This window comes from Scyliorhinus torazame, chromosome 8 (genome assembly GCF_047496885.1).
Source record: "Scyliorhinus torazame isolate Kashiwa2021f chromosome 8, sScyTor2.1, whole genome shotgun sequence".
Classification (NCBI taxonomy): Eukaryota; Metazoa; Chordata; class Chondrichthyes; order Carcharhiniformes; family Scyliorhinidae; genus Scyliorhinus; species Scyliorhinus torazame.
The window spans coordinates 162,792,498-162,817,867 of record NC_092714.1 but is presented as its reverse complement, the minus strand read 5'-3'; the positions used below and the strand labels follow the sequence as shown (position 1 = coordinate 162,817,867).

General features: G+C 47.8%; 1 protein-coding gene across 1 annotated transcript in view; it reads right to left on the bottom strand.

Moving 5' to 3' along the window:
• The window catches only part of LOC140428891 (synaptonemal complex protein 2-like), a 573,438-nt gene that overhangs the window by 286,723 nt on the left and 261,345 nt on the right, over window positions 1-25,370 (bottom strand). Inside the window, exon 8 of the mRNA XM_072515538.1 lies at window positions 22,510-22,555. Coding sequence (XP_072371639.1) covers window positions 22,510-22,555 — 46 coding nt within the window. The remainder of the gene's footprint in view (window positions 1-22,509; window positions 22,556-25,370) is intronic.

The following is a 25,370-nucleotide window of genomic DNA, read 5'->3' as shown; positions in this document are numbered from 1 at the left end:
GGTCACAGTCTGAGGATTCAGGGCTATCCATTTTGGACAGAGATGAGGAGACATTTGTTCACCCAAGGAATGGTGAGCCTGTGGAATTCATTACCACAGGAAGTAGTTGATGCTAAAACACTGAACATATTCAAGAGGCGGCTAGATATAGAACTTGGAAAGAATGGGATCAAAGGCTATGGGGAGAAAGCAGGATTAGGCTATTGAGTTGGATGATCGTGATAAATGGCAGAGCAGGCTGGAAGGGCCAAAAGGCCTGTTCCTGCTCCTATCTTCTATGTATCTATAGATAAGGAAGAACCAGTAGATGCGAAGTATTTGAATTTTCAGAAACCTTTTGATAAAGTCCCACCTTGGTGGCTAGTGTACAAAATTAAAGCAAATGGGATTGGGGGCAATATATAGACACAGATTGAGTAAAAGAGAGTAGAAATAAATGGGTCTTTTCCAAGTCAGCATGAAAGTTGGTGGAAGTGTGAGTGGTGAGGAGAATATTAAGAGACTTTAAGATGATTTAGACAAGTTGAGTGGCTGAGCAATTAATTGGCAGATGCAGTATAATGTGGATTAATGTGATGTTATCCACTTCAGTAGGAAAAACACAATGGCAGTGTATTATTTATGTGGTGATAGATTGGGAAATGTTGACACACAAAGGGGTCAATCACCAATCACTGAAAGCAAGCATACAGGTACAGCAAGCAATTAAGAAGGTAAATGGTATGACGGTCTTGTCTTCATTGCAAGAGGATCTGAGTGCAGCCTTTTTCAGCTCCTCTTCATACATGTGGACATACTGCAGCTGTACAGGGCCTTGGTGAGATCATACCTGGAGTATTGTGTGCAGTTTTGGTCTTCTTACAGAACAAAGTAAATACTTGCCTTGGAGGTAGTATTTACATACAAAGGTTCACCAGACTGATTCCTAGGATGGCAAGATTGTCCCACAAGGAGGGATTAGGTGGAGTAGGCCTGTATTCACTGGAGTTTAGAAGAATGAGGGGGATCTCATTGTAAATTCTGACAGGACTGGACAGACTGGATGCAAGGTGATGTTTCCTCTGGCTGGGGGATCAGGGACAAAGGGTCACAGTCTCAGGATACCAGGTAGGCTATTAAGGACTGAGATGTGGAGCCATTGCCGGAAATCTTCCAGGTCTCTCTGAACACAGGATTAGTCCCGGGAGACTGAAGGATTTCAAATGTGATGCAGTTGTTTCAGAAAGAGGCAAAGGATAACCCAGGAAACGACAGCTTGACATCAAGAGTGGGAAAACTGACAGAGGCCATAGTATGGGATGAGGTAAATATACTTAAAAGAAAAATAAGTTAACACGAGACAGTCAACATGGCTTTGTCAAGGGCAAGTCATGTCTGACAAATTTAATTGAGTGCTTTGACGAGGTGTGCTGTGGACATTGTATATTTGGACTTTCAGAAAGCATTTGATACAGTGCCGCATGGGAGAATGGTTAGCAAATAAAAAATGTTTGGGATTGATGGGTCCTTGGCAGCATGGATTAGAAGTTGGCTTGAGATAGGAAACAGAGATGGTAATGGCATAGATGGTCATTTCTCAGACTGGAGACGAGTTGAAAGTGGTGTTCCCTAGCGCTCAGTGTTGGAACCCTTGCTTTTTCTGATTTATAATAATGATTTAGAAGAGGGTGTTGAGGGCAAAATCTCTAAATTTGCAGATGGTACTAAGCTAGGGAGAATAGTGAATTGTGGGGATGATGCTGAGCGGCTTCAGAGGGACATTGACAAGTTGGCCAAATGGGCAGACACCTGGCAGATGAACTTCAATGCAACAAAATGTCAGGGAATGCATTTTGGTAGAAAAACTTGGGGAAACAATATAGGCTCAATGGTACAACTTTGACGGTAGTAGAGGAGCAGGCGAACCTCGGGGCTCAAGTACATAATTCTCTGAAGGTGGACAGGAAGGTTGAAACAGGTGTTAAGAAGGCTTATAGCATCCTTGGGTTTATAAATAGAGGCATAGAGTATAAAAGCAAGGACATGATGCTGCACCCCTACAAATCATGGTCAGACCACATTTGGAGTATTGTGTCAGTTCTGAGCACCTTATTTAAGGATGTTAAAACCCTGGAGAGAGTGCAGAGGAGATTTACGGGAATTATACCCGGAATAAGGAATTTTAGATACAAGGAAAGATTGGAGAAATTGGGCTTGATCTCCTTGGAACAGAGCAGATTAAGAGGCAACCTTATTGAGGTGTTCAAAATTCAGAACAATTTTCACATGGTAAAGAAGGACATTCTGTTTCCACGAGTTGGCATGTCAGTGATAGGGGTCATAATTTCAAGATAGTCAGCTAGAGAGCTGGGAGTGAGATGAGGAGAAATTTATTTCCTCAGAGAGTTGTTGGGATTTAGAATGTGCTGCCTGGGAGAGTGATGGAGGTGGATTCCATAGGAGGTTTCAAAAGAGAGCTGGATATATATTGGAAAGTGATGAATTTAGAGGGCTACGGGGAAAGGGCTGAAGAATGGGGCCAGCTACGTTGCTCTTTTGAAGCCGGTGCAGACACGATGGGCCGAATGGCCTCCTTGTGTGCTGTAAATAACAAACAAACAAACTTATTCACTGAGGATGATGAACCTGTGGAATTCCCTACCACAAAAGGCTGTGGAGGCCAAGTCACTGAATATAGCCTAAGCAGGAAATAGATAGGAAATAAACAGAAATCTAAAGGCACCAAGGGGTATGGGGAGAGGATAAGAGTATGGCGTTGAAATAGGGGGTCAACCATGATCATAATGAACGGCAGAGCCGATTCGAGGGGTTGAATGATATTCACCAGCTTCTACTTTTCATGATAATCTTCCTAGAGGTTTGGACTCTGTTGGACTCTTATTCAAGAAACAGGGCGTGATTCTCTGGTTTCCCAGTTGTGTGTTTCTCAGCAGTGGGAGGGAGTGCTCCGTTCTCTGGTGGCCGGATTCTCTGTTCCCACCACTGTCAATGGAAATACCTGTGATGTGGAGATGCCGTAGTTGGACTAGGGTGGGCACAGCAAGAAGTCTTACAACACCATGTTCAAGTTCGAAACAAACCTGTTGTTGTGAGACTTCTTAATGGGAATACCCATTAAAGCCATCCCACGCCGCCGCGAGCAGGGGTGCACTGCTGGTGGGGCCAGTGAATTATGCTGCCAGCAAAGGGCTGGAGAATTCTGGCTTGGGTGCAAACAACCACAGACCAGTCAGTTTAACATCAGTTGTTTAGAAGGTTTCAGAAACAGTTACCAGTGAAAGTTAATTAATGAAATCCAGCATGGATTTTTCCAAGGCAGATAATGCTAAACTAACCGAACTAAAATTTCTTGAAGTAAGAGAGGAGGTTCGTGAAAGAAATGCAGTGGATTTTTTTTTTTTTTTTAATTTAGAGTACCCAATTAAGGGGTCATTTAGCATGGCCAATCCACCTAGCCTGCACATCTTTGGGTTGTGGGGGTGAAACCCACGCAAACACGGGGAGAATGTGAAAACTGCACACGGACAGTGACCCAGAGCCAGGATCGAACCTGGGACAAACAAAGAACAAAGAAAAGTACAGCACAGGAACAGGCCCTTCGGCCCTCCAAGCCCGTGCTGACCATGCTGCCCGTCTAAACTAAAATCTTCTACACTTCCTGGGTCCGTATCCCTCTATTCCCAGATGCCCCTTAAATGTCACTATCGTCCCTGCTTCCACCACCTCCTCCGGCAGCGAGTTCCAGGCACCCACTACCCTCAATGTATAAAACTCGCCTCGTACATCTCCTCTAAACCTTGCCCCTCGCCCCCTCGTAATTGACCCCTCTACCCTGGGGAAAAGTCTCTCACTATCCACTCTGTCTATGCCCCTCATAATTTTGTAGACCTCTATCAGGTTGCCCCTCAACCTCCGTCGTTCCAGTGAGAACAAACCGAGTTTATTCAATCGCTCCTCATATCTAATGCCCTCCATGCCTGTCAACATCCTGGTAAATCTCTTCTGCACCCTCTCTAAGCCTCCACATCCTTCAGGTAGTGTGGCGGCCAGAATTGAACACTATACTCCAAGTGTGGCCTAACTAAGGTTATATACAGCTGCAACATGACTTGCCAATTCTTATACTCAATGCCACGGCCAATGAAGGCATGCACTGAGGGAGAACTACGGAATAGGGACAGTGTGGCTCTGAGGCAGAGCAGACAGGGAGAAGTTGCTGAACACAGCGGGTCTGGTGGCCTGAAGTGCATATGTTTTAATGCAAGAAGTATTACGGGTAAGGCAGATGAACTTAGAGCTTGGATTAGTACTTGGAACTAGGATGTTATTGCCATTACAGAGACCTGGTTGAGGGAAGGGCAGGATTGGCAGCTAAACGTTCCACGATTTAGATGTTTCAAGCGGGATAGAGGGGGATGTAAAAGGGGTGGCGGAGTTGCGCTACTGGTTAGGGAGGATATCACAGCTGTACTACGGGAGGACACCTCAGAGGGCAGTGAGGCTATATGGGTAGAGATCAGGAATAAGAAGGGTGCAGTCACATTGTTGGGGGTTTACTACAGGCCTCCCAACAGCCAGCGGGAGATAGAGGAGCAGATAGGTAGACAGATTTTGGAAAAGGGTAAAAACAACAGGATTGTGGTGATGGGAGACTTCAACTTCCCCAACTTTGATTGGGGCTCACTTAGTGCCAGGGGCTTAGACGGGGCAGAGTTTGTAAGGAGCATCCAGGAGGGCTTCTTCAAACAATATGTAGACAGTCCAACTAGGGAAGGGGCGGTACTGGACCTGGTATTGGGGAATGAGCCCGGCCAGGTGGTAGAAGTTTCAGTAGGGGAGCATTTTGGGAACAGTGACCACAATTCAGTAAGTTTTCAAGTGCTGGTGGACAAGGATAACATAGAACATAGAACATAGAACATAGAACAATACAGCGCAGTACAGGCCCTTCGGCCCACGATGTTGCACCGAAACAAAAGCCATCTAACCTACACTATGCCATTATCATCCATATGTTTATCCAATAAACTTTTAAATGCCCTCAATGTTGGCGAGTTCACTACTGTAGCAGGTAGGGCATTCCACGGCCTCACTACTCTTTGCGTAAAGAACCTACCTCTGACCTCTGTCCTATATCTATTACCCCTCAGTTTAAAGTTATGTCCCCTCGTGCCAGCCATATCCATCCGCGGGAGAAGGCTCTCACTGTCCACCCTATCCAACCCCCTGATCATTTTGTATGCCTCTATTAAGTCTCCTCTTAACCTTCTTCTCTCCAACGAAAACAACCTCAAGTCCGTCAGCCTTTCCTCATAAGATTTTCCCTCCATACCAGGCAACATCCTGGTAAATCTCCTCTGCACCCGCTCCAAAGCCTCCACGTCCTTCCTATAATGCGGTGACCAGAACTGTACGCAATACTCCAAATGCGGCCGGACCAGAGTTCTGTACAGCTGCAACATGACCTCCCGACTCCGGAACTCAATCCCTCTACCAATAAAGGCCAACACTCCATAGGCCTTCTTCACAACCCTATCAACCTGGGTGGCAACTTTCAGGGATCTATGTACATGGACACCTAGATCCCTCTGCTCAGCCACACTTTCAAGAACTTTACCATTAGCCAAATATTCCGCATTCCTGTTATTCCTTCCAAAGTGAATCACCTCACACTTCTCTACATTAAACTCCATTTGCCACCTCTCAGCCCAGCTCTGCAGCTTATCTATATCCCTCTGTAACCTGCTACATCCTTCCACACTATCGACAACACCACCGACTTTAGTATCATCTGCAAATTTACTCACCCACCCTTCTGTGCCTTCCTCTAGGTCATTGATAAAAATGACAAACAGCAACGGCCCCAGAACAGATCCTTGTGGTACTCCACTTGTGACTGTACTCCATTCTGAACATTTCCCATCAACCACCACCCTCTGTCTTCTTTCAGCTAGCCAATTTCTGATCCACATCTCTAAATCGCCCTCAATCCCCAGCCTCCGTATTTTTTGCAATAGCCTACCGTGGGGAACCTTATCAAACGCTTTGCTGAAATCCATATACACCACATCAACTGCTCTACCCTCGTCTACCTGTTCAGTCACCTTCTCAAAGAACTCAATAAGGTTTGTGAGGCATGACCTACCCTTCACAAAGCCATGCTGACTATCCCTGATCATATCATTCCTATCTAGATGATTATAAATCTTGTCCCTTATAATCCCCTCCAAGACTTTACCCACTACAGACGTGAGGCTCACCGGTCTATAGTTGCCGGGGTTGTCTCTGCTCCCCTTTTTGAACAAAGGGACCACATTTGCTGTCCTCCAGTCCTCTGGCACTATTCCTGTAGCCAATGATGACATAAAAATCAAAGCCAAAGGTCCAGCAATCTCTTCCCTGGCCTCCCATAGAATCCTAGGATAAATCCCATCAGGTCCCGGGGACTTATCTATTTTCAGCCTGTCCAGAATTGCCAACACCTCTTCCCTACGTACCTCAATGCCATCTATTCTATTAGCCTGGGGCTCAGCATTCTCCTCCACAACATTCTCTTTTTCCTGAGTGAATACTGACGAAAAATATTCATTTAGTATCTCGCCTATCTCTTCAGACTCCACACACAATTTCCCATCCCTGTCCTTGACTGGTCCTACTCTTTCCCTAGTCATTCGCTTATTCCTGACATACCTATAGAAAGCTTTTGGGTTTTCCTTGATCCTTCCTGCCAAATACTTCTCATGTCCCCTCCTTGCTCGTCTTAGCTCTCTCTTTAGATCCTTCCTCGCTACCTTGTAACTATCCATCGCCCCAACCGAAACTTCACACTTCATCTTCACATAGGCCTCCTTCTTCCTCTTAACAAGAGATTCCACTTCCCTGGTAAACCACGGTTCCCTCGCTCGACACCTTCCTCCCTGTCTGATCGGTACATACTTATCAAGAACACGCAGTAGCTGATCCTTGAACAAGCCCCACTTATCCAGTGTGCCCAACACTTGCAGCCTACTTCTCCACCTTATCCCCCCCAAGTCACGTCTAATGGCATCATAATTGCCCTTCCCCCAGCTATAACTCTTGCCCTGCGGTGTATACTTATCCCTTTCCATCATTAACGTAAACGTCACCGAATTGTGGTCACTGTCCCCAAAGTGCTCTCCCACCTCCAAATCCAACACCTGGCCTGGTTCATTACCCAAAACCAAATCCAACGTGGCCTCGCCTCTTGTTGGCCTGTCAACATATTGTTTCAGGAAACCCTCCTGCACACACTGTACAAAAAACGACCCATCTATTGTACTCGAACTATATCTTTTCCAGTCAATATTTGGAAAGTTAAAGTCTCCCATAATAACTACCCTGTTACTTTCGCTCATATCCAGAATCATCTTCGCCATCCTTTCCTCTACATCCCTAGAACTATTAGGAGGCCTATAAAAAACTCCCAACAAGGTGACCTCTCCTTTCCTGTTTCTAACTTCAGCCAATACTACCTCGGAAGAAGAGTCCCCATCTAGCATCCTCTCCGCCACCGTAATACTGCTCTTGACTAGCAGCGCCACACCTCCCCCTCTTTTGCCTCCTTCTCTGAGCTTACTAAAACACCTAAACTCCGGAACCTGCAACATCCATTCCTGTCCCTGCTCTATCCATGTCTCCGAAATGGCCACAACATCGAAGTCCCAGGTACCAACCCACGCTGCCAGTTCCCCTACCTTGTTTCGTATACTCCTGGCATTGAAGTAGACACACTTCAAACCACCTACCTGAACGCTGGCCCCCTCCTGCGACATCAAATCTGTGCTCCTGACCTCTATACTCTCATTCTCCCTTACCCTAAAACTACAATCCAGGTTCCCATGCCCCTGCTGCATTAGATAAGAGTGGTCCTCGCCCATAAGAGTGGTCCTAGGGTGAATGTGCTAAATTGGGGGAAGGCTAATTATAACAATATTAGGCGGGAACTGAAGAACCTAGATTGGGGCGGATGTTTGAGGGCAAATCAACATCTGACATGTGGGAGGCTTTCAAGAGTCAGTTGAAAGGAATTCAGGACCGGCATGTTCCTGTGAGGAAGAAGGATAAATACGGCAATTTTCGGGAACCCTGGATAACGAGAGATATTGTAGGCCTCGTCAAAAAAAAAAGGAGGCATTTGTCAGGGCTAAAAGGCTGGGAACAGACGAAGCCTGTGTGGAATATAAGGAAAGTAGGAAGGAACTTAAGCAAGGAGTCAGGAGGGCTAGAAGGGGTCACGAAAAGTCATTGGCAAATAGGGTTAAGGAACATCCCAAGGCTTTTTACACGTACATAAAAAGCAAGAGGGTAGCCAGGGAAAGGGTTGGCCCAAAGGAGAGGCAAGGCAATCTATGTGTGGAGCCAGAGGAAATGGGCGAGGTACTAAATGAATACTTTGCATCAGTATTCACCAAAGAGAAGGAATTGGTAGATGTTGAGTCTGGAGAAAGGTGTGTAGATAGCCTGGGTCACATTGAGATCCAAAAAGACGAGGTGTTGGGCGTCTTAAAAAATATTAAGGTAGATATGTCCCCAGGGCCTGATGGGATCTACCCCAGAATACTGAAGGAGGCTGGAGAGGAAATTGCTGCGGCCTTGACAGAAACCTTTGGATCCTCACTGTCTTCAGGAGATGTCCCGGAGGACTGGAGAATAGCCAATGTTGTTCCTCTGTTTAAGAAGGGTAGCAAGGATAATCCAGGGAACTACAGGCCGGTGAACCTTACTTCAGTGGTAGGGAAATTACTGGAGAGAATTCTTCGAGACAGGATCTACTCCCATTTGGAAGCAAATGGACGAATTAGTGATTGGCAGCATGGTTTTGTGAAGGGGAGGTTGTGTCTCACTAACTTGATAGAGTTTTTCGAGGAGGTCACAAAGATGATTGATGCAGGTAGGGCAGTGGATGTTGTCTACATGGACTTCAGTAAGGCCTTTGACAAGGTCCCTCATGGTAGACGAGTACAAAAGGTGAAGTCACACGGGATCAGGGGTGAACTGGCAAGGTGGATACAGAACTGGCTAGGTCATAGAAGGCAGAGAGTAGCAATGGAAGGATGCTTTTCTAATTGGAGGGCTGTGACCAGTGGTGTTCCGCAGGGATCAGTGCTGGGACCTTTGCTCTTTGTAGTATATATAAATGATTTGGAGGAAAATGTAACTGGTCTGATTAGTAAGTTTGCAGACGACACAAAGGTTGGTGGAATTGCGGATAGCGATGAGGACTGTCAGAGGATACAGCAGGATTTAGATTGTTTGGAGACTTGGGCGGAGAGATGGCAGATGGAGTTTAATCCGGACAAATGTGAGGTAATGCATTTTGGAAGGTCAAATGCAGGTAGGGAATATATAGTGAATGGTAGAACCCTCAAGAGTATTGAGAGATCTAGGTGTACAGGTCCACAGGTCACTGAAAGGGGCAACACAGGTGGAGAAGGTAGTCAATAAGGCATACAAAGAACAAAGAAATGTATAGCACAGGAACAGGCCCTTCGGCCCTCCACGCCCGTGCCGATCATGCTGCCCGACTAAACTACAATCTTCTACACTTTCTGGGTCCGTATCCCTCTATTCCCATCCTATTCATGTATTTGTCAAGATGCCCCTTAAATGTCACTATCGTCCCTGCTTCCACCACCTCCTCCGGTAGCGAGTTCCAGGCACCCACTGCCCTCTGTGTAAAAAACTTGCCTCGTACATCTACTCTAAACCTTGCCCCTCTCATGTGTATTATCTTTGAAAGTGGCAGAACATATTTAGAGAATAGTTAGCAAAGCCTGTGGGTTGGTGAGCTTTATAAGTACAGGTATTGTGAAGAAAGGCAGGGAAGTTATGCTGAACCTGATGTGATTTGATTTATTATTGTCACATGTATTTGTATACTGTGAAAAGTATTGTTTCTTGCATGCTGTACAGACAATGCATACCGTACAAAGGGAAGGAAGGAGAGACTGCAGAATGTAATGCTACAGTCATAGCTAGTGTGTAGAGAAAAGATCAGCTTAAAACGAGGTAGGTCAATTCAAAAGTCTGATAGCAGCAGGAAAGAAGCTGCTCGAATCCGTTGGTACGTGACCTCAAACTTTTGTATCTTTTTCCTGATGGAAGAAGGTGGAAGAGAGTATGTCCGGAGTGTGTGGGATCTTAATTATGCTGGCTGCCTTTCCAAGGCAGGGGAATTGTAGACAGAGTCAATGGATGGGAGGATGGTTTGCATGATGGATTGGGATACATTCACAACCTTTTGTAGTTTCCTGCGGTCTTGGGCAGAGCAGGATCCATACCAAGCTGTAATACAAACAGAAAGAATGCTTTCTATAGTGCATCTGTAAAAGTTGGTGAGAGTCATAGCTGACATGCCAAATTTCCTTAGTCTTCTGAGAAAGTAGAGTTGTTGGTGGGCTTTCGGAACTAGTGTCGGCATGGGGGACACGGAAAGGTTGTTGGTGATCTGGACACATAAAAACTTGAAGTTCTCAACCTTTTCTACTTTGTTCCCATTGATATAGACAGGGGCATGTTCTCCATTACGCTTCCTGAAGTCGATGACAATCTCCTTCACTTTGTTGACATTGAGGGAGAGATTATTGTCGTCACACCAGTTCACCAGATTCTCTATCTCATTCCTATACTCTGTCTCGTCATTGTTTGAGATCCGACCCACCACAGTGGTGTCATCAGCAAATTTGAAAATCGAGTTGGAGGGGAATTTATCCACAGTCATAGGTTTATGAGGAATATAGTAGAGGGCTGAGGACACAGCCTTGTGGGGCACCGGTGTTGAGGATGATTGTGGCGGAGTTGTTGCCTATCCTTACTGATGGCCTGCGGGTTAGGAAGTTCAGGATCCAGTCGCAAAGGGAGGAGCCGAGGCCCAGACCATGGAGTTTGGAGTTGAGTTTTGCAGGAATAGTAATGTTGAAGGCTGAGCTGTCGTCAATAAATAGGAGTCTGACATAGGCGTCTTTGTTATCTAGGTGTTCCAGGGTTGAGTGCAGGGCCAGGGAGATGGCGTATGCTGTGGACTTGTTGCAGTGGTAGGCGAACTGTAGTGGACCAAGGCAATCCGGGAGGCTGGAGTTGACTCGTGCCATGACTAGCCTTTCGAAGCACTTCATAATGATGGATATCAGAGCTACTGGATGATAGTCATTAAGGCATGCTGCTTGACTTTTCTTTGGTACAGGGATGTTGGTCGTCTTCTTGAAGCAGATCGGGACCTCAGATTGTTGTAAAGAGAGGCTGAAGATATCTGCGAATACCCCACCAGCTGATCCATGCAAGACCTAAGACCTCGTCCGGGTACCCCATCCGGGTCAATGACTTTCCGTGGGTTGACCTTCGAGAAGGCTGCTCTGACATCTGCAATGATGACCTCAGATACAAGTTCATCCGAGACTTCTGGGGTGGAGGGCGTGCTCTCGCTGACCTTTTGCTCAAAGCGTGCATAGAATGCATTGAGCTCATCAGGGAGGGTGTGTTGGAGCCGGTGATTTTGCATGCCTTCATCTTGTAGCCCGTTATGTCTTGCAGATCTTCCCATAGTCGGCGGGGGTCCGTGTGGCTAGCCTGGAACTCGAGCTTAGTCTGGTACTGTCTTTTGGCATCTTTGATGGATCTCTTTAGATCATATCTGGCTTTCTTGTTTAGGTCAGGGTTGCCTGACTTGAAAGCCTCAGATCAGCTTCAGCAAGCAGTGGATATCCCTGTTCATCCAGGGTTTCTGGTTGGGAAACACGGGGATTTGTTTCTTTGGCACACAGTCTTCTACATACTTACTAATGAAGTCAGTTACTGTAGTGGCGTACTCGTTCAGGCTGATCGCAGAGTTTTTAAATACTGATCAGTCCACTGATTCTAAGCAGTCCTGCAGGAGATCATCCGATTCCTCAGACCAACACTCACAACTTTCTTGGATGGATTCTCCCGCTTCACTTTTTGCTTATAAGCCGGGAGCAGGAGCACAGCCTTGTGGTCAGATTTGCCAAAATGGGGGCGGGCGATAGAGCGGTTGGCATGTTTGATATTTGTGTAGCAGTGGTCCAGGATGTTTGGGCCTCTGGTGGAACAGGTGACGTGTTGGTGGTAACTTTGTAGTACTTGAGCTTGGCCTGATTGAAGTCCCCAGCCACGATGAACATGGGCTCGGGATGTTTCGTTTCAACGATTTGTGGTGGTGTATATTTCGTCCAGTGCAATTTTCACATCCGCATGTGATGGGATGTAAACTGCCGTCAGGATAACGGAGCTGAACTCCCATGGAAGGTAGTTGGGGTGGCATTTTAACATCAGGTATTCTCGGTCCGAGGAGCAAAAATTCATCAGTGTTGCTACATCTAGGCACCAGGAGGTGTTGATTAGGAGGCAGACCCCACCTCCCCTCGCCTTGCCTGAGGCCACCGTACGGTCCATTCAGTGAATTGAGAAGCCCTCTGGTTGTAGGGCACAGTCCGGTGAAGCAGGAGTGAGCCATGTCTCCGTGAAACAGACCACACAGCAGTCCCTCAGTTCTCTTTAAAAGTGAGTCTGGCTTTAAGTTCGTCTATTTGGACATTTGCGAGAAGTAAGCTAGGCAGAGGGCCTTTGGGGCCCTGTTGTTTCACTCTCACCTGCAGGCCTGCACGTTTTCCATGCTTCCTGGAGTGATGCTTATTTTGGAGCCTAGAAGGTGAGAGTATGCGGTGTTATGGGTATAGTTGTGTCTAATGAGGTTCTTCATTCTGGTTGGTGTGCAGATGGAGGATTTGTTGCCTTGCTTGCGGATCCTGCGTCGGTAGATGGGTCTGCGCGGTCGAATGTTCCGGGTCGGGCTGCGGTTTGGCTTCACAGATCGGTGGGTGTCGAGACCACGCTACGGTGTGGATGGATCGAAGGTCAGTAAGTGGATGATGTCTCTGAAGTTGCGGTTGCGGCTAAGGCGATGGCCGGATCCGTCTGTTGGGGTCTGCAGGGTGCTTTCCAGATTGCGGTCTAGGCTAAATATACAGTATTGTGTCTAGTTCTGACCAACTCAGTTTCAAAGAATGCGGAGGTCCTTGAGATGGTACAGAGGAGATTTATCAGAATGGTTCAAAGAATAAGGCATTTTGGCTACAAAGTTAGCCTGGAGAAGCTGTGATCATTCATCTTGAAGAAAAGGAAGTTGAGCAGACGTTTGACAGAGGTGCATGTACCAGATCATGACAGGTTTAGATGAGGCCGAACAAAAAGCTGTTCACATCAGTTGATTGCACAAAGACTGGGAAGGGGACAGAATTAAGATTTTGGGGAAGAGATGCAGAAAGAATGTAAGGAAGAACTGCGTAGCGAATGGCATTGACCTGGAATTTGCTGCCCATGAGACTGGTGGAAGTAAAGATGATCAATGATTTCAGAAAGAAAATGGATGGAAATTTGAAGGCAATAAACGAAAGGACTACAAGGATAGAGTAGGGAAATATGACTGACAGGACTGTCCCACAGAGAGCCAAAAGAGACTTGATGGGCCGAATGGCCTCATTCAATGCTACACATTATTGTGTGCCTCATTATTTTCAACTCCATCTGCTTCGATTTACTGGACTGAAACATCACCTGCAATAAACCTGTAAATTGAGCAGGAGCAGGAGCAGGATTGGTGTGAACAAATGCAAAATTTACTGGGAAGTGTTGCAACCCTCGCGGCTGTAATGGGGTATGGGCCATCAGGTTCTCCGCGACCTCAGCTGAGTACGAACGTCCCCATTAACTGGGCGGGGCTTCCCCATAGCAAGGGGAGCCTTTGTAGTACAAAAAGCTTCGCCTAAATGAAGGTCAGTACAGGAGAACCCTTCAGGTGGAGTAGAGCCCACGTAGCTCTGCAATGAAAGCTAAAATTAGTGACAAGAATGGTGACTGCCAGTACAGAAATTCTACTGGCAATTGGAACTGCAGGATCCAATAATTTTATTTGTTTATCATAATATGATTAATAAATAAATATAGTTCAATTTTAAAAAAATCAAAAATGTAAAGCATTAGAGTTGTCTCAGAGATGATAGGGGGAATTTAATGTTCACAGCACTGAGCCCATCCACTGGCTGGATAGACGGTGGCAACCCCTCCGTAGTTCTCATCACCCATCCCACCATCATTTTGTGGCAATTAGTCACTTAGCTGATTGGGGTCAGGGTTAGGGAGAATTTCCCATCTCCAAAGGCAGGCCAACAGCTCTCCAGTACTGGCAGCACCATTGTGCTGAGGATTGTTGTGGACAAAGAACAAAGAACAAAGAACAAAGAAATGTACAGCACAGGAACAGGCCCTTCGGCCCTCCAAGCCCGTGCCGACCATACTGCCCGACTAAACTACAATCTTCTACACTTCCTGGGTCCGTATCCTTCTATTCCCATCCTATTCATATATTTGTCAAGATGCCCCTTAAATGTCCCTATCGTCCCTGCCTCCACTACCTCCTCCGGTAGTGAGTTCCAGGCACCCACTACCCTCTGCGTAAAAAACTTGCCTCGTACATCTACTCTAAACTTTGCCCCTCTCACCTTAAACCTATGCCCCCTAGTAATTGACCCCTCTACCCTGGGGAAAAGCCTCTGACTTTCCACTCTGTCTATGCCCCTCATAATTTTGTATACCTCTATCAGGTCGCCCCTCAACCTCCTTCGTTCCAGTGAGAACAAACCGAGTTTATTCAATCGCTCCTCATAGCTTATGCCCTCCATACCAGGCAACATTCTGGTAAATCTCTTCTGCACCCTCTCTAAAGCCTCCACATCCTTCTGGTAGTGTGGCGACCAGAATTGAACACTATACTCCAAGTGTGGCCTAACTAAGGTTCTGTACAGCTGCAACATGACTTGCCAATTCTTATACTCAATGCCCCGGCCAATGAAGGCAAGCATGCCGTATGCCTTCTTGACTACCTTCTCCACCTGTGTAGCCCCTTTCAGTGATCTGTGGACCTGTACTCCTAGATCTCTTTGACTTTCAATACTCTTGAGGGTTCTACCATTCACTGTATATTCCCTACCTGCATTAGCCCTTCCAAAATGCATTACCTCACATTTGTCCAGGTTAAACTCCATCTGCCATCTCTCCGCCTAAGTCTCCAGACAATCTAAATCCTGCTGTATCCTCAGACAGTCCTCATCGCTATCCGCAATTCCACCAACCTTTGTGTCGTCTGCAAACTTACTAATCAGACCAGTTACATTTTCCTCCAAATCATTTATATATACTACAAAGAGCAAAGGTCCCAGCACTGATCCCTGTGGAACACCACTGGTCACAGCCCTCCAATTAGAAAAGCATCCCTCCATTGCTACCCTCTGCCTTCTATGGCCTAGCCAGTTCTGTATCCACCTTGCCAGTTCACCCCTGATCCCGTGTGACTTCACCTTTTGTACTAGTCTACCATGAGGGACCTTGTCAAAGGCCTTACTGAAGTCCATATAGACAACATCTACTGCCCTACCTGCATCAATCATCTTAGTGACCTCCTCGAAAAACTCTATCAAGTTAGTGAGACACGACCTCCCCTTCACAAAACCGTGCTGCCTCTCACTAATACGTCCATTTGCTTCCAAATGGGAGTAGATCCTGTCTCGAAGAATTCTCTCCAGTAATTTCCCTACCACTGAAGTAAGGCTCACCGGCCTGTAGTTCCCGGGATTATCCCTGCCACCCTTCTTAAACAGAGGAACAACATTGGCTATTCTCCAGTCCTCCGGGACATCCCCTGAAGACAGCGAGGATCCAAAGATTTCTGTCAAGGCCTCAGCAATTTCCTCTCCAGCCTCCTTCAGTATTCTGGGGTAGATCCCATCCGGCCCTGGGGACTTATCTACCTTAATATTTTTTAAGACACCCAACACCTCGTCTTTTTGGATCACAATGTGACCCAGGCTATCTACACCCCCTTCTCCAGACTCAACATCTACCAATTCCTTCTCTTTGGTGAATACTGATGCAAAGTATTCATTTAGTACCTCGCCCATTTCCTCTGGCTCCACACATAGATTCCCTTGCCTATCCTTCAGTGGGCCAACCCTTTCCCTGGCTACCCTCTTGCTTTTTATGTAAGTGTAAAAAGCCTTGGGATTTTCCTTAACCCTATTTGCCAATGACTTTTCATGACCCCTTCTAGCCCTCCTGACTCCCTGCTTAAGTTCCTTCCTACTTTCCTTATATGCCACACAGGCTTCGTCTGTTCCCAGCCTTTTAGCCCTGACAAATGCCTCCTTTTTCTTTTTGACGAGGCCTACAATATCATTCGTCATCCAAGGTTCCCGAAAATTGCCGTATTTGTCTTTCTTCCTCACAGGAACATGCCTGTCCTGTATTCCTATCAACTGACACTTGAAAGCCTCCCACATGTCAGATGTTGATTTGCCCTCAAACATCCGCCCCCAATCTATGCTCTTCAGTTCCCGCCTAATATTGTTATAATTAGCCTTCCCCCAATTTAGCACATTCATCCTCGGACCACTCTTATCCTTGTCCACCAGTACTTTAAAACTTACTGAATTGTGGTCACTGTTACCGAAATGCTCCCCTACTGAAACATCTACCACCTGGCCGGGCTCATTCCCCAATACCAGGTCCAGTACCGCCTCTTCCCTAGTTGGACTGTTTACATATTGTTTTAAGAAGCCCTCCTGGATGCTCCTTACAAACTCTGCCCCGTCTAAGCCCCTGGCACTAAGTGAGTCCCAGTCAATATTGGGGAAGTTGAAGTCTCCCATCACCACAACCCTGTTGTTTTTACTCTTTTCCAAAATCTGTCTACCTATCTGCTCCTCTATCTCCCGCTGGCTGTTGGGAGGCCTGTAGTATACCCCCAACATTGTGACTGCACCCTTCTTATTCCTGATCTCTACCCATATAGCCTCACTGCCCTCTGAGGTGTCCTCTCGCTGTATAGCTGTGATACTCTCCTGAACAAGTAGCGCAACTCCGCCTCCCCTTTTACATCCCCCTCTATCCCGCCTGAAACATCTAAATCCTGGAACGTTTAGCTGCCAATCCTGCCCTTCCCTCAACCAGGTCTCTGTAATGGCAACAACATCATAGTTCCAAGTACTAATCCAAGCTCTAAGTTCATCTGCCTTACCCGTAATGCTCCTTGCATTAAAACATATGCACTTCAGGCCACCAGACCCGCTGTGTTCAGCAACTTCTCCCCGTCTGCTCTGCCTCAGAGCCACACTGTCCATATTCCCTAGTTCTCCCTCAACGCTCTCACCTTCTGACCTATTGCTCCCGTGCCCACCCCCCTGCCATACTAGTTTAAACCCTCCCGTGTGACACTAGCAAATCTCGCGGCCAGGATATTTATGCCTCTCCGGTTTAGATGCAACCCGTCCATCTTATACAGGTCACACCTGCCCCGGAAGAGCTCCCAGTGGTCCAGATAACCGAAACCCTCCCTCCTACACCAGCTGTTTAGCCACGTGTTTGTCTGCTCTATCTTCCTATTTCTAGCCTCACTGGCACGTGGCACAGGGAGTAATCCCGAGATTACAACCCTCGAGGTCCTGTCTTTTAACTTTCTGCCTAGCTCCCTGAACTCCTGCTGCAGGACCTCATGCCTCTTCCTGCCTATGTCGTTAGTACCAATATGTACAACGACCTCTACCTGTTTGCCCTCCCCCTTCAGGATTCCCTCTACCCGTTCGGAGACATCCTGGACCCTGGCACCAGGGAGGCAACATACCATCCTGGAGTCTCTTTCACGTCCACAGAAGCGCCTATCTGTTCCCCTGACTATAGAGTCCCCTATAACTATTACTCTTCTGCGCTTTGACCCTCCCTTCTGAACATCAGAGCCAGCCGTGGTGCCACTGCTCTGGCTGCTGCTGTTTTCCCCTGATAGGCTATCCCCCCCGACAGTATCCAAAGGGGTATATCTGTTCGAGAGGGGGACAACCACAGGGGATTCCTGCACTGACTGCCTGCCCTTTCTGGTGGTCACCCATTTCTCTGCCTGCACCTTGGGTGTGACCACACTTACATAACTGCGATCTATGACGCTTTCCGCCACCTGCATGCTCCTAAGTGCATCCAATTGCTGCTCCAACCGAACCATGCGGTCTGTGAGGAGCTGCAGTTGGGTGCACTTTCTGCAGATGAAGCCATCCAGGACGCTGGAAGCCTCCCGGACCTGCCACATCTCACAGTCAGAGCACAGCACCCCTCTAACTGACATTGCGTCAATTAATTAAAATTAAAATTTGTCTTTTTTTTTATAAATACTTTTTTTTTTTAAATTACAAAGTTACTGTCAACTATCTGTTTCCTAGCACTAGATTTCTAATAGAAATGCGATAGCTAACTTTAATATCCTCCGATCTCTGGCTTAGATATCCTCTAAATTATAATTAAGTTATTATGTTTAATTAGTTCCCAAATAGTCAAAAAAATTTAGGTTAGAATCCCAACCAGCCACTCAGGTCACAGCTTTTCTGTCCCCCCCGACACACACAATTTGAAAAAAGGTATAAAAGTAAAAATCACTTGCGTACCTTCTGAGATGTTCTCAGGTTCTCTCGCTGACAGAGACTGCTCCTCCACCTCCAATCCTTGGCCTGCACAATGCTAATAATATATAATATAATATGGCACTTACCTTACACCAATGGGTCTTATTATTAGGTTAGAGGAGGAGGGTGGGTGGGAGACACTACACGTGTAGTGTCTCGGGTTTCCTCTCCACCAGAATTTATTGGGGGGGGGGGGACTTGCCAGAGGTCGAACTTCCGGTTCCCGCCGAAATCCAAAGGGCTGCTCCTGTAAAGGTAAGTGCTTTTAAACTCACTACTCACCTCCAAGAAGGCCCCTGCGCACCGCTGCCGCCGAAATCCAATGGGCTGCTCCTGTAAAGGTAAGAGCTTTTAAACTAACTACTCACCTCCCAGAAGGCCCCTGCGCACCGCTGCCGCCGAAATCCAAAGGGCTGCTCCTGTAAAGGTAAGTGCTTTTAAACTCACTACTCACCTCCCAGAAGGCCCCTGCGCACCGCTGCCGCCGAAATCCAATGGGCTGCTCCTGTAAAGGTAAGAGCTTTTAAACTAACTACTCACCTCCCAGAAGGCCCCTGCGCACCGCTGCCGCCGAAATCCAAAGGGCTGCTCCTGTAAAGGTAAGTGCTTTTAAACTCACTACTCACCTCCCAGAAGGCCCCTGCGCACCGCTGCCGCCGAAATCCAATGGGCTGCTCCTGTAAAGGTAAGAGCTTTTAAACTAACTACTCACCTCCCAGAAGGCCCCTGCGCACCGCTGCCGCCGAAATCCAATGGGCTGCTCCTGTAAAGGTAAGAGCTTTTAAACTAACTACTCACCTCCCAGAAGGCCCCTGCGCACCGCTGCCGCCGAAATCCAAAGGGCTGCTCCTGTAAAGGTAAGTGCTTTTAAACTCACTACTCACCTCCCAGAAGGCCCCTGCGCACCGCTGCCGCCGAAATCCAATGGGCTGCTCCTGTAAAGGTAAGAGCTTTTAAACTAACTACTCACCTCCCAGAAGGCCCCTGCGCACCGCTGCCGCCGAAATCCAAAGGGCTGCTCCTGTAAAGGTAAGTGCTTTTAAACTCACTACTCACCTCCCAGAAGGCCCCTGCGCACCGCTGCCGCCGAAATCCAATGGGCTGCTCCTGTAAAGGTAAGAGCTTTTAAACTAACTACTCACCTCCCAGAAGGCCCCTGCGCACCGCTGCCGCCGAAATCCAATGGGCTGCTCCTGTAAAGGTAAGAGCTTTTAAACTAACTACTCACCTCCCAGAAGGCCCCTGCGCACCGCTGCCGCCGAAATCCAAAGGGCTGCTCCTGTAAAGGTAAGTGCTTTTAAACTCACTACTCACCTCCCAGAAGGCCCCTGCGCACCGCTGCCGCCGAAATCCAATGGGCTGCTCCTGTAAAGGTAAGAGCTTTTAAACTAACTACTCACCTCCCAGAAGGCCCCTGCGCACCGCTGCCGCCGAAATCCAAAGGGCTGCTCCTGTAAAGGTAAGTGCTTTTAAACTCACTACTCACCTCCCAGAAGGCCCCTGCGCACCGCTGCCGCCGAAATCCAATGGGCTGCTCCTGTAAAGGTAAGTGCTTTTAAACTCACTACTCACCTCCCAGAAGGCCCCTGCGCACCGCTGCCGCCGAAATCCAATGGGCTGCTCCTGTAAAGGTAAGAGCTTTTAAACTAACTACTCACCTCCCAGAAGGCCCCTGCGCACCGCTGCCGCCGAAATCCAAAGGGCTGCTCCTGTAAAGGTAAGTGCTTTTAAACTCACTACTCACCTCCCAGAAGGCCCCTGCGCACCGCTGCCGCCGAAATCCAATGGGCTGCTCCTGTAAAGGTAAGAGCTTTTAAACTAACTACTCACCTCCCAGAAGGCCCCTGCGCACCGCTGCCGCCGAAATCCAAAGGGCTGCTCCTGTAAAGGTAAGTGCTTTTAAACTCACTACTCACCTCCCAGAAGGCCCCTGCGCACCGCTGCCGCCGAAATCCAATGGGCTGCTCCTGTAAAGGTAAGAGCTTTTAAACTAACTACTCACCTCCCAGAAGGCCCCTGCGCACCGCTGCCGCCGAAATCCAATGGGCTGCTCCTGTAAAGGTAAGAGCTTTTAAACTAACTACTCACCTCCCAGAAGGCCCCTGCGCACCGCTGCCGCCGAAATCCAAAGGGCTGCTCCTGTAAAGGTAAGTGCTTTTAAACTCACTACTCACCTCCCAGAAGGCCCCTGCGCACCGCTGCCGCCGAAATCCAATGGGCTGCTCCTGTAAAGGTAAGTGCTTTTAAACTCACTACTCACCTCCCAGAAGGCCCCTGCGCACCGCTGCCGCCGAAATCCAATGGGCTGCTCCTGTAAAGGTAAGAGCTTTTAAACTAACTACTCACCTCCCAGAAGGCCCCTGCGCACCGCTGCCGCCGAAATCCAATGGGCTGCTCCTGTAAAGGTAAGAGCTTTTAAACTAACTACTCACCTCCCAGAAGGCCCTGCGCACCGCTGCCGCCGAAATCCAAAGGGCTGCTCCTGTAAAGGTAAGTGCTTTTAAACTCACTACTCACCTCCAAGAAGGCCCCTGCGCACCGCTGCCGCCGAAATCCAATGGGCTGCTCCTGTAAAGGTAAGAGCTTTTAAACTAACTACTCACCTCCCAGAAGGCCCCTGCGCACCGCTGCCGCCGAAATCCAAAGGGCTGCTCCTGTAAAGGTAAGTGCTTTTAAACTCACTACTCACCTCCCAGAAGGCCCCTGCGCACCGCTGCCGCCGAAATCCAATGGGCTGCTCCTGTAAAGGTAAGAGCTTTGGAGTCTGGAGTAAAGGCCAGTTAATGAGGCGACATTGAAAGTGGGATTACTTTTAACAGCAGTCAGAGGTTTCCAGCATTGGGTATCGGTTGCACAAGTAGAAGTATACCCTGTACCAGGGTGCAGACACACGAACCAGGATTTTACTGTCGGTCTGTCCAAGCGGCCTGCTGCCGGTTAAATACCACTGGTGGTGGAATGGTATCCATTGACGGCCGCAATTGGTTTCTGAATGGGACATTCTCTACATTCTGGATGGGACGTTCTTGACATTCGTCTCCCCGTACTTTGTCCAGGAGAACTAGGAAGGCAACTGACTATCAACCCTGTAGATTCCTGCCTCAAAATATTGGCCTCCTGCTTCCCAGCCTGTCTCCATGAACAGTATCATTGTCACTCAAAACTTTACAACAAATATCATCATGCCACCAAATGTTGCAGGCATGGCCTAACTGACCAATGGGGCAATAGTTAAAAACTTGGCAATGCCCAGAAGAGGCACAGCCTTTTGTACCACACAAGAAAGCTCTCTCATTTAATTAATTCATGAGATGTTGCCAAATTTTATTGTCCATCATAATTTCCTTAAAAAGTTGTTGCAGTTCATGGGGTTTAGATTTTTTAGATTTAGATTTGTCACATGTACCGAAGTACAGAGAAAAGTATTCTTCTGCGTACAGTTCAGGCAGATCATTCCATGCTTGAAAAAACATAGGACACACGATAAATACACAATGTAAATACACAGACATAGACATCGGGTGAAGCATAGAGTATAGTGCTACAACAGTGGAGAAGATGTGTAGAGAGATCAGTTCAGCTTATAAGAGGGTCATTCAGGAGTCTGGAAACAGCGGGGAAGCTGTTTTTGAATCTATTGGTCCATGTTCTCAGACTTTTGTATCTTCTGCCCGACTGGGAGAGAGAATAACCCGGGTGGGAGGGGTCTTTGATTATGCGGCCCGCTTTCCCAAGGCAAGGGGAGATGTAGCCAGAGTCAATGGATGGGACGCAGGTTCGCATGATGGACTGGGCTGTGTTCACGACTCTGTAATTTTTTTACTGTCTTGGGCCAATAGATGGAGTTTAAATACACACGGACAGTACTGTTAGGCAGGGGTATCAATATCATGAAAGGTATAACATCCACATTAGTAACTGGCAAAAGTACTATAATATTGGTAGGTTTGCTCATTGAAATATATGACCATCTTACCTCATGTTTACCAAGAAACACTTCCAAACACGGGAATGTGGAAACACTGCAAATGAAAATAAAAGAAATTCTCAACATAAAAGTTGCAGCAACTTATAACTTAGTCCAAAAGCAGGGAGATTATGTTGTAGCTGTATAGGGTGCTGGTGAGGCCACAGCTGGAGTACTGTGTACAGTTTTGGTCTCCTTACTTGAGAAAGGATGTACTGGCAATGGAGGGTTTGCAGAGGAGATTCACTCGGTTAATTCCGGAGTTAAGAGGATTAGTTTATGAGGAGAGACATAAAAATATCTAAAATTATGAAGGGAATAGATAGAATTGAAGCAAGGAGGTTGTATCCACTGGCAGGTGAAACAAGAACTAGGGGAACAGCCTCAAAATAAGGGGGAGCAGAATTAGGACTGAGTTTTTATTTTACAAACATTTTATTAAGGCATTTGTGGTTTTATAACAATAAAAGATACAAATACAAATGTAAACACAGTTTAGTGCATAACACATCATTCCATCTCCCACTGCTCCTGCCTAAGCTAGACAAAAAATAGCCTAATTCCCCCTACCCCGCATACTCCCTAACCCCCACCCCGCTTATTGAATCTGCTGACAGTTTACTTTTCTCCGAAGAAGTCGATAAACGGCTGCCACCTCCTAACGGTGATCCTCTCAGGGCGAACTTAATTTTCTCAAGTCTGAGAAACCCAGCCATGTTGCTAACCCATACCCCTAATTTCAGGATCTCCGAGTCCCTCCATGCTAGTAATATCCATCTCAGGGCTACCAAGGAGGCAAAGGCCAAAACGTCAGCCTCTCTTACCCCCTGGACTCCCGGGTCTTCAGACACTCCAAAAATCGCCACCTCTGGAATCAGCGCCACCCTAGTTTTTAATAACGTGGACTTGACATCCACAAATCCCTGCCAGAATGCCCTGAGCTTCGGACATGCCCAAAACATGTGGACATGGTTTGCGGGGCCTCCTGCGCACATCACACACCTGTCCTCCACCCATAAAAACCTGCTGAGCCTGGCACATGATGAGGATGTGTTGACTCTACTCAAAGCATCCTCCCACAGGCCCGCCTCTAACTCCTTACCCAACTCACCTTCTCATTTACGTCACCCGTCAGCGGACCATCCAGGACAACACCCACTACAGCCCCAGTTAGGGCAGTGGCAGGCAACAGTGCCGCTGGCAGCAGAGACAGGCGCCAAGGTGCCGGACACCGACGGTGCAGGGGTGCGGGCGTGGAGGTGGAACATGCGTAGGCAGGGCCCGCAATGTCAACCAGGGACCACTGTCCAGCCCATGGAAGCAGGCTTGGCACAGGAATGTGCGCCATGCTAACATGTTGGCCTTTCACGTCCTAGACAATGCCTTTTGGCGTTCAAACTGCAATGCTGCCGCCATGGTGATGGTCGCAGCAGTGCAAGATGCCCTGCGGCTGCGTGAGCGGAGGACACTCGGAGAGAAGGGAGAAGCTGAAGCAGCGGAGCTGGCAGCAACCCGTGCCATCACGGAGGCCCTATATGCCCAGGCGTCTCATACATCCAGTTCCATGTGGACCAGGATTTCCGGGCAGCGAGGTTCGCTGCCATCGCCGGGATGCCCCGGGTCTAGTGGGCGATAGACAAGATGCATGTTCCCCTACGGGCACTTGCGGATAACAGGCTGCTCAACACTAAGCGAAGGGGGTACCACTCAATGAACATCCAGCTGATCTGGGACCATCAGCCACACATCGTGCACCTCTGCGCCCGATACCCAGGCAGTGCACATAACTCCTTAATCCTGGCACACTCGGTGATTCCTGACATGTTAGAGGGGCACACCCCCCCAACACACCCGGCTGAGATGTCGGCTCTGTTGTTACAACGAAGGCCATACAGCAACTGGGGGTGTGATTGAGCGATGCATCGGCATCCTGAAAATGCGCTTCAGGTGCCTGGACCGCTCTGGGGGGCTCTCCTGTACGAGGCTGAGAAGGTCACCCACATCATGGTGGTCTGCTGCATCCTCCACAACATCACGCAGCAGAGGGGCGATGTGCTGGAGGAGAAGGGTGAGGAGGAAGGGCAGGCCTCGTTCGATGAGGAGGATGCAGTGATGGGGGACGATGAGCAGGGCATGAGGCCCAGGCAGGCGTGGGAGGCCGCACAACGTTATCGCCAGGGCCAGCGCGCATGGTAAGCTCTGATCGCCTCCATAAGACAATGAGATATAAGACACTGGAGCATAATTAGGCTATTCGACTCATCGAGCCTGCTCTGCCATTCAATCATGGCTGATATTTTTCTCATCCCCATTCTCCTGCCTTCTCCCCACAACCTCTGATCCCCTTATTAATCAACCTATCTATCTCTGTTTTAAAGACACTCATTGTTTTGGCCTCCACAGCCTTCTGCGGCAAAGAGTTCCACAGATTCACCACACCCTGGCTGAAGAAATTCCTCCTCATCACTGTTTTAAAGGATCGTTCCTTTTGTCTGAGGTGGTGTCCTCTGGTTCTAGTTTTTCCGACAAGTGGAAACATCCTCTCCATGTCCACTCTATCCAGGCCTCACAGTATCCTTGAAGTTTCAATAAGAAACTCAATAAGAAACCCCCTCATCTTTCTAAACTCCAACGAGTACAGACCGAGAGTCGTCAACCGTTCCTCATAAGACAAGCTCTTCATTCCAGGGATCATTCTTGTGAATCTCCTCTGGATACTTTCCAAAGCCAGCACATCCTTCCTTAGATATGGGGCACAAAACTGCCCAAATGTGGTCTGACCAGAGCCTTATACAGCCACAGAAATACATCCTTGGTCCTGTATTCTAGCCCTCTTGACATGAATGCTAACATTGCATTTGCCTTCCAAC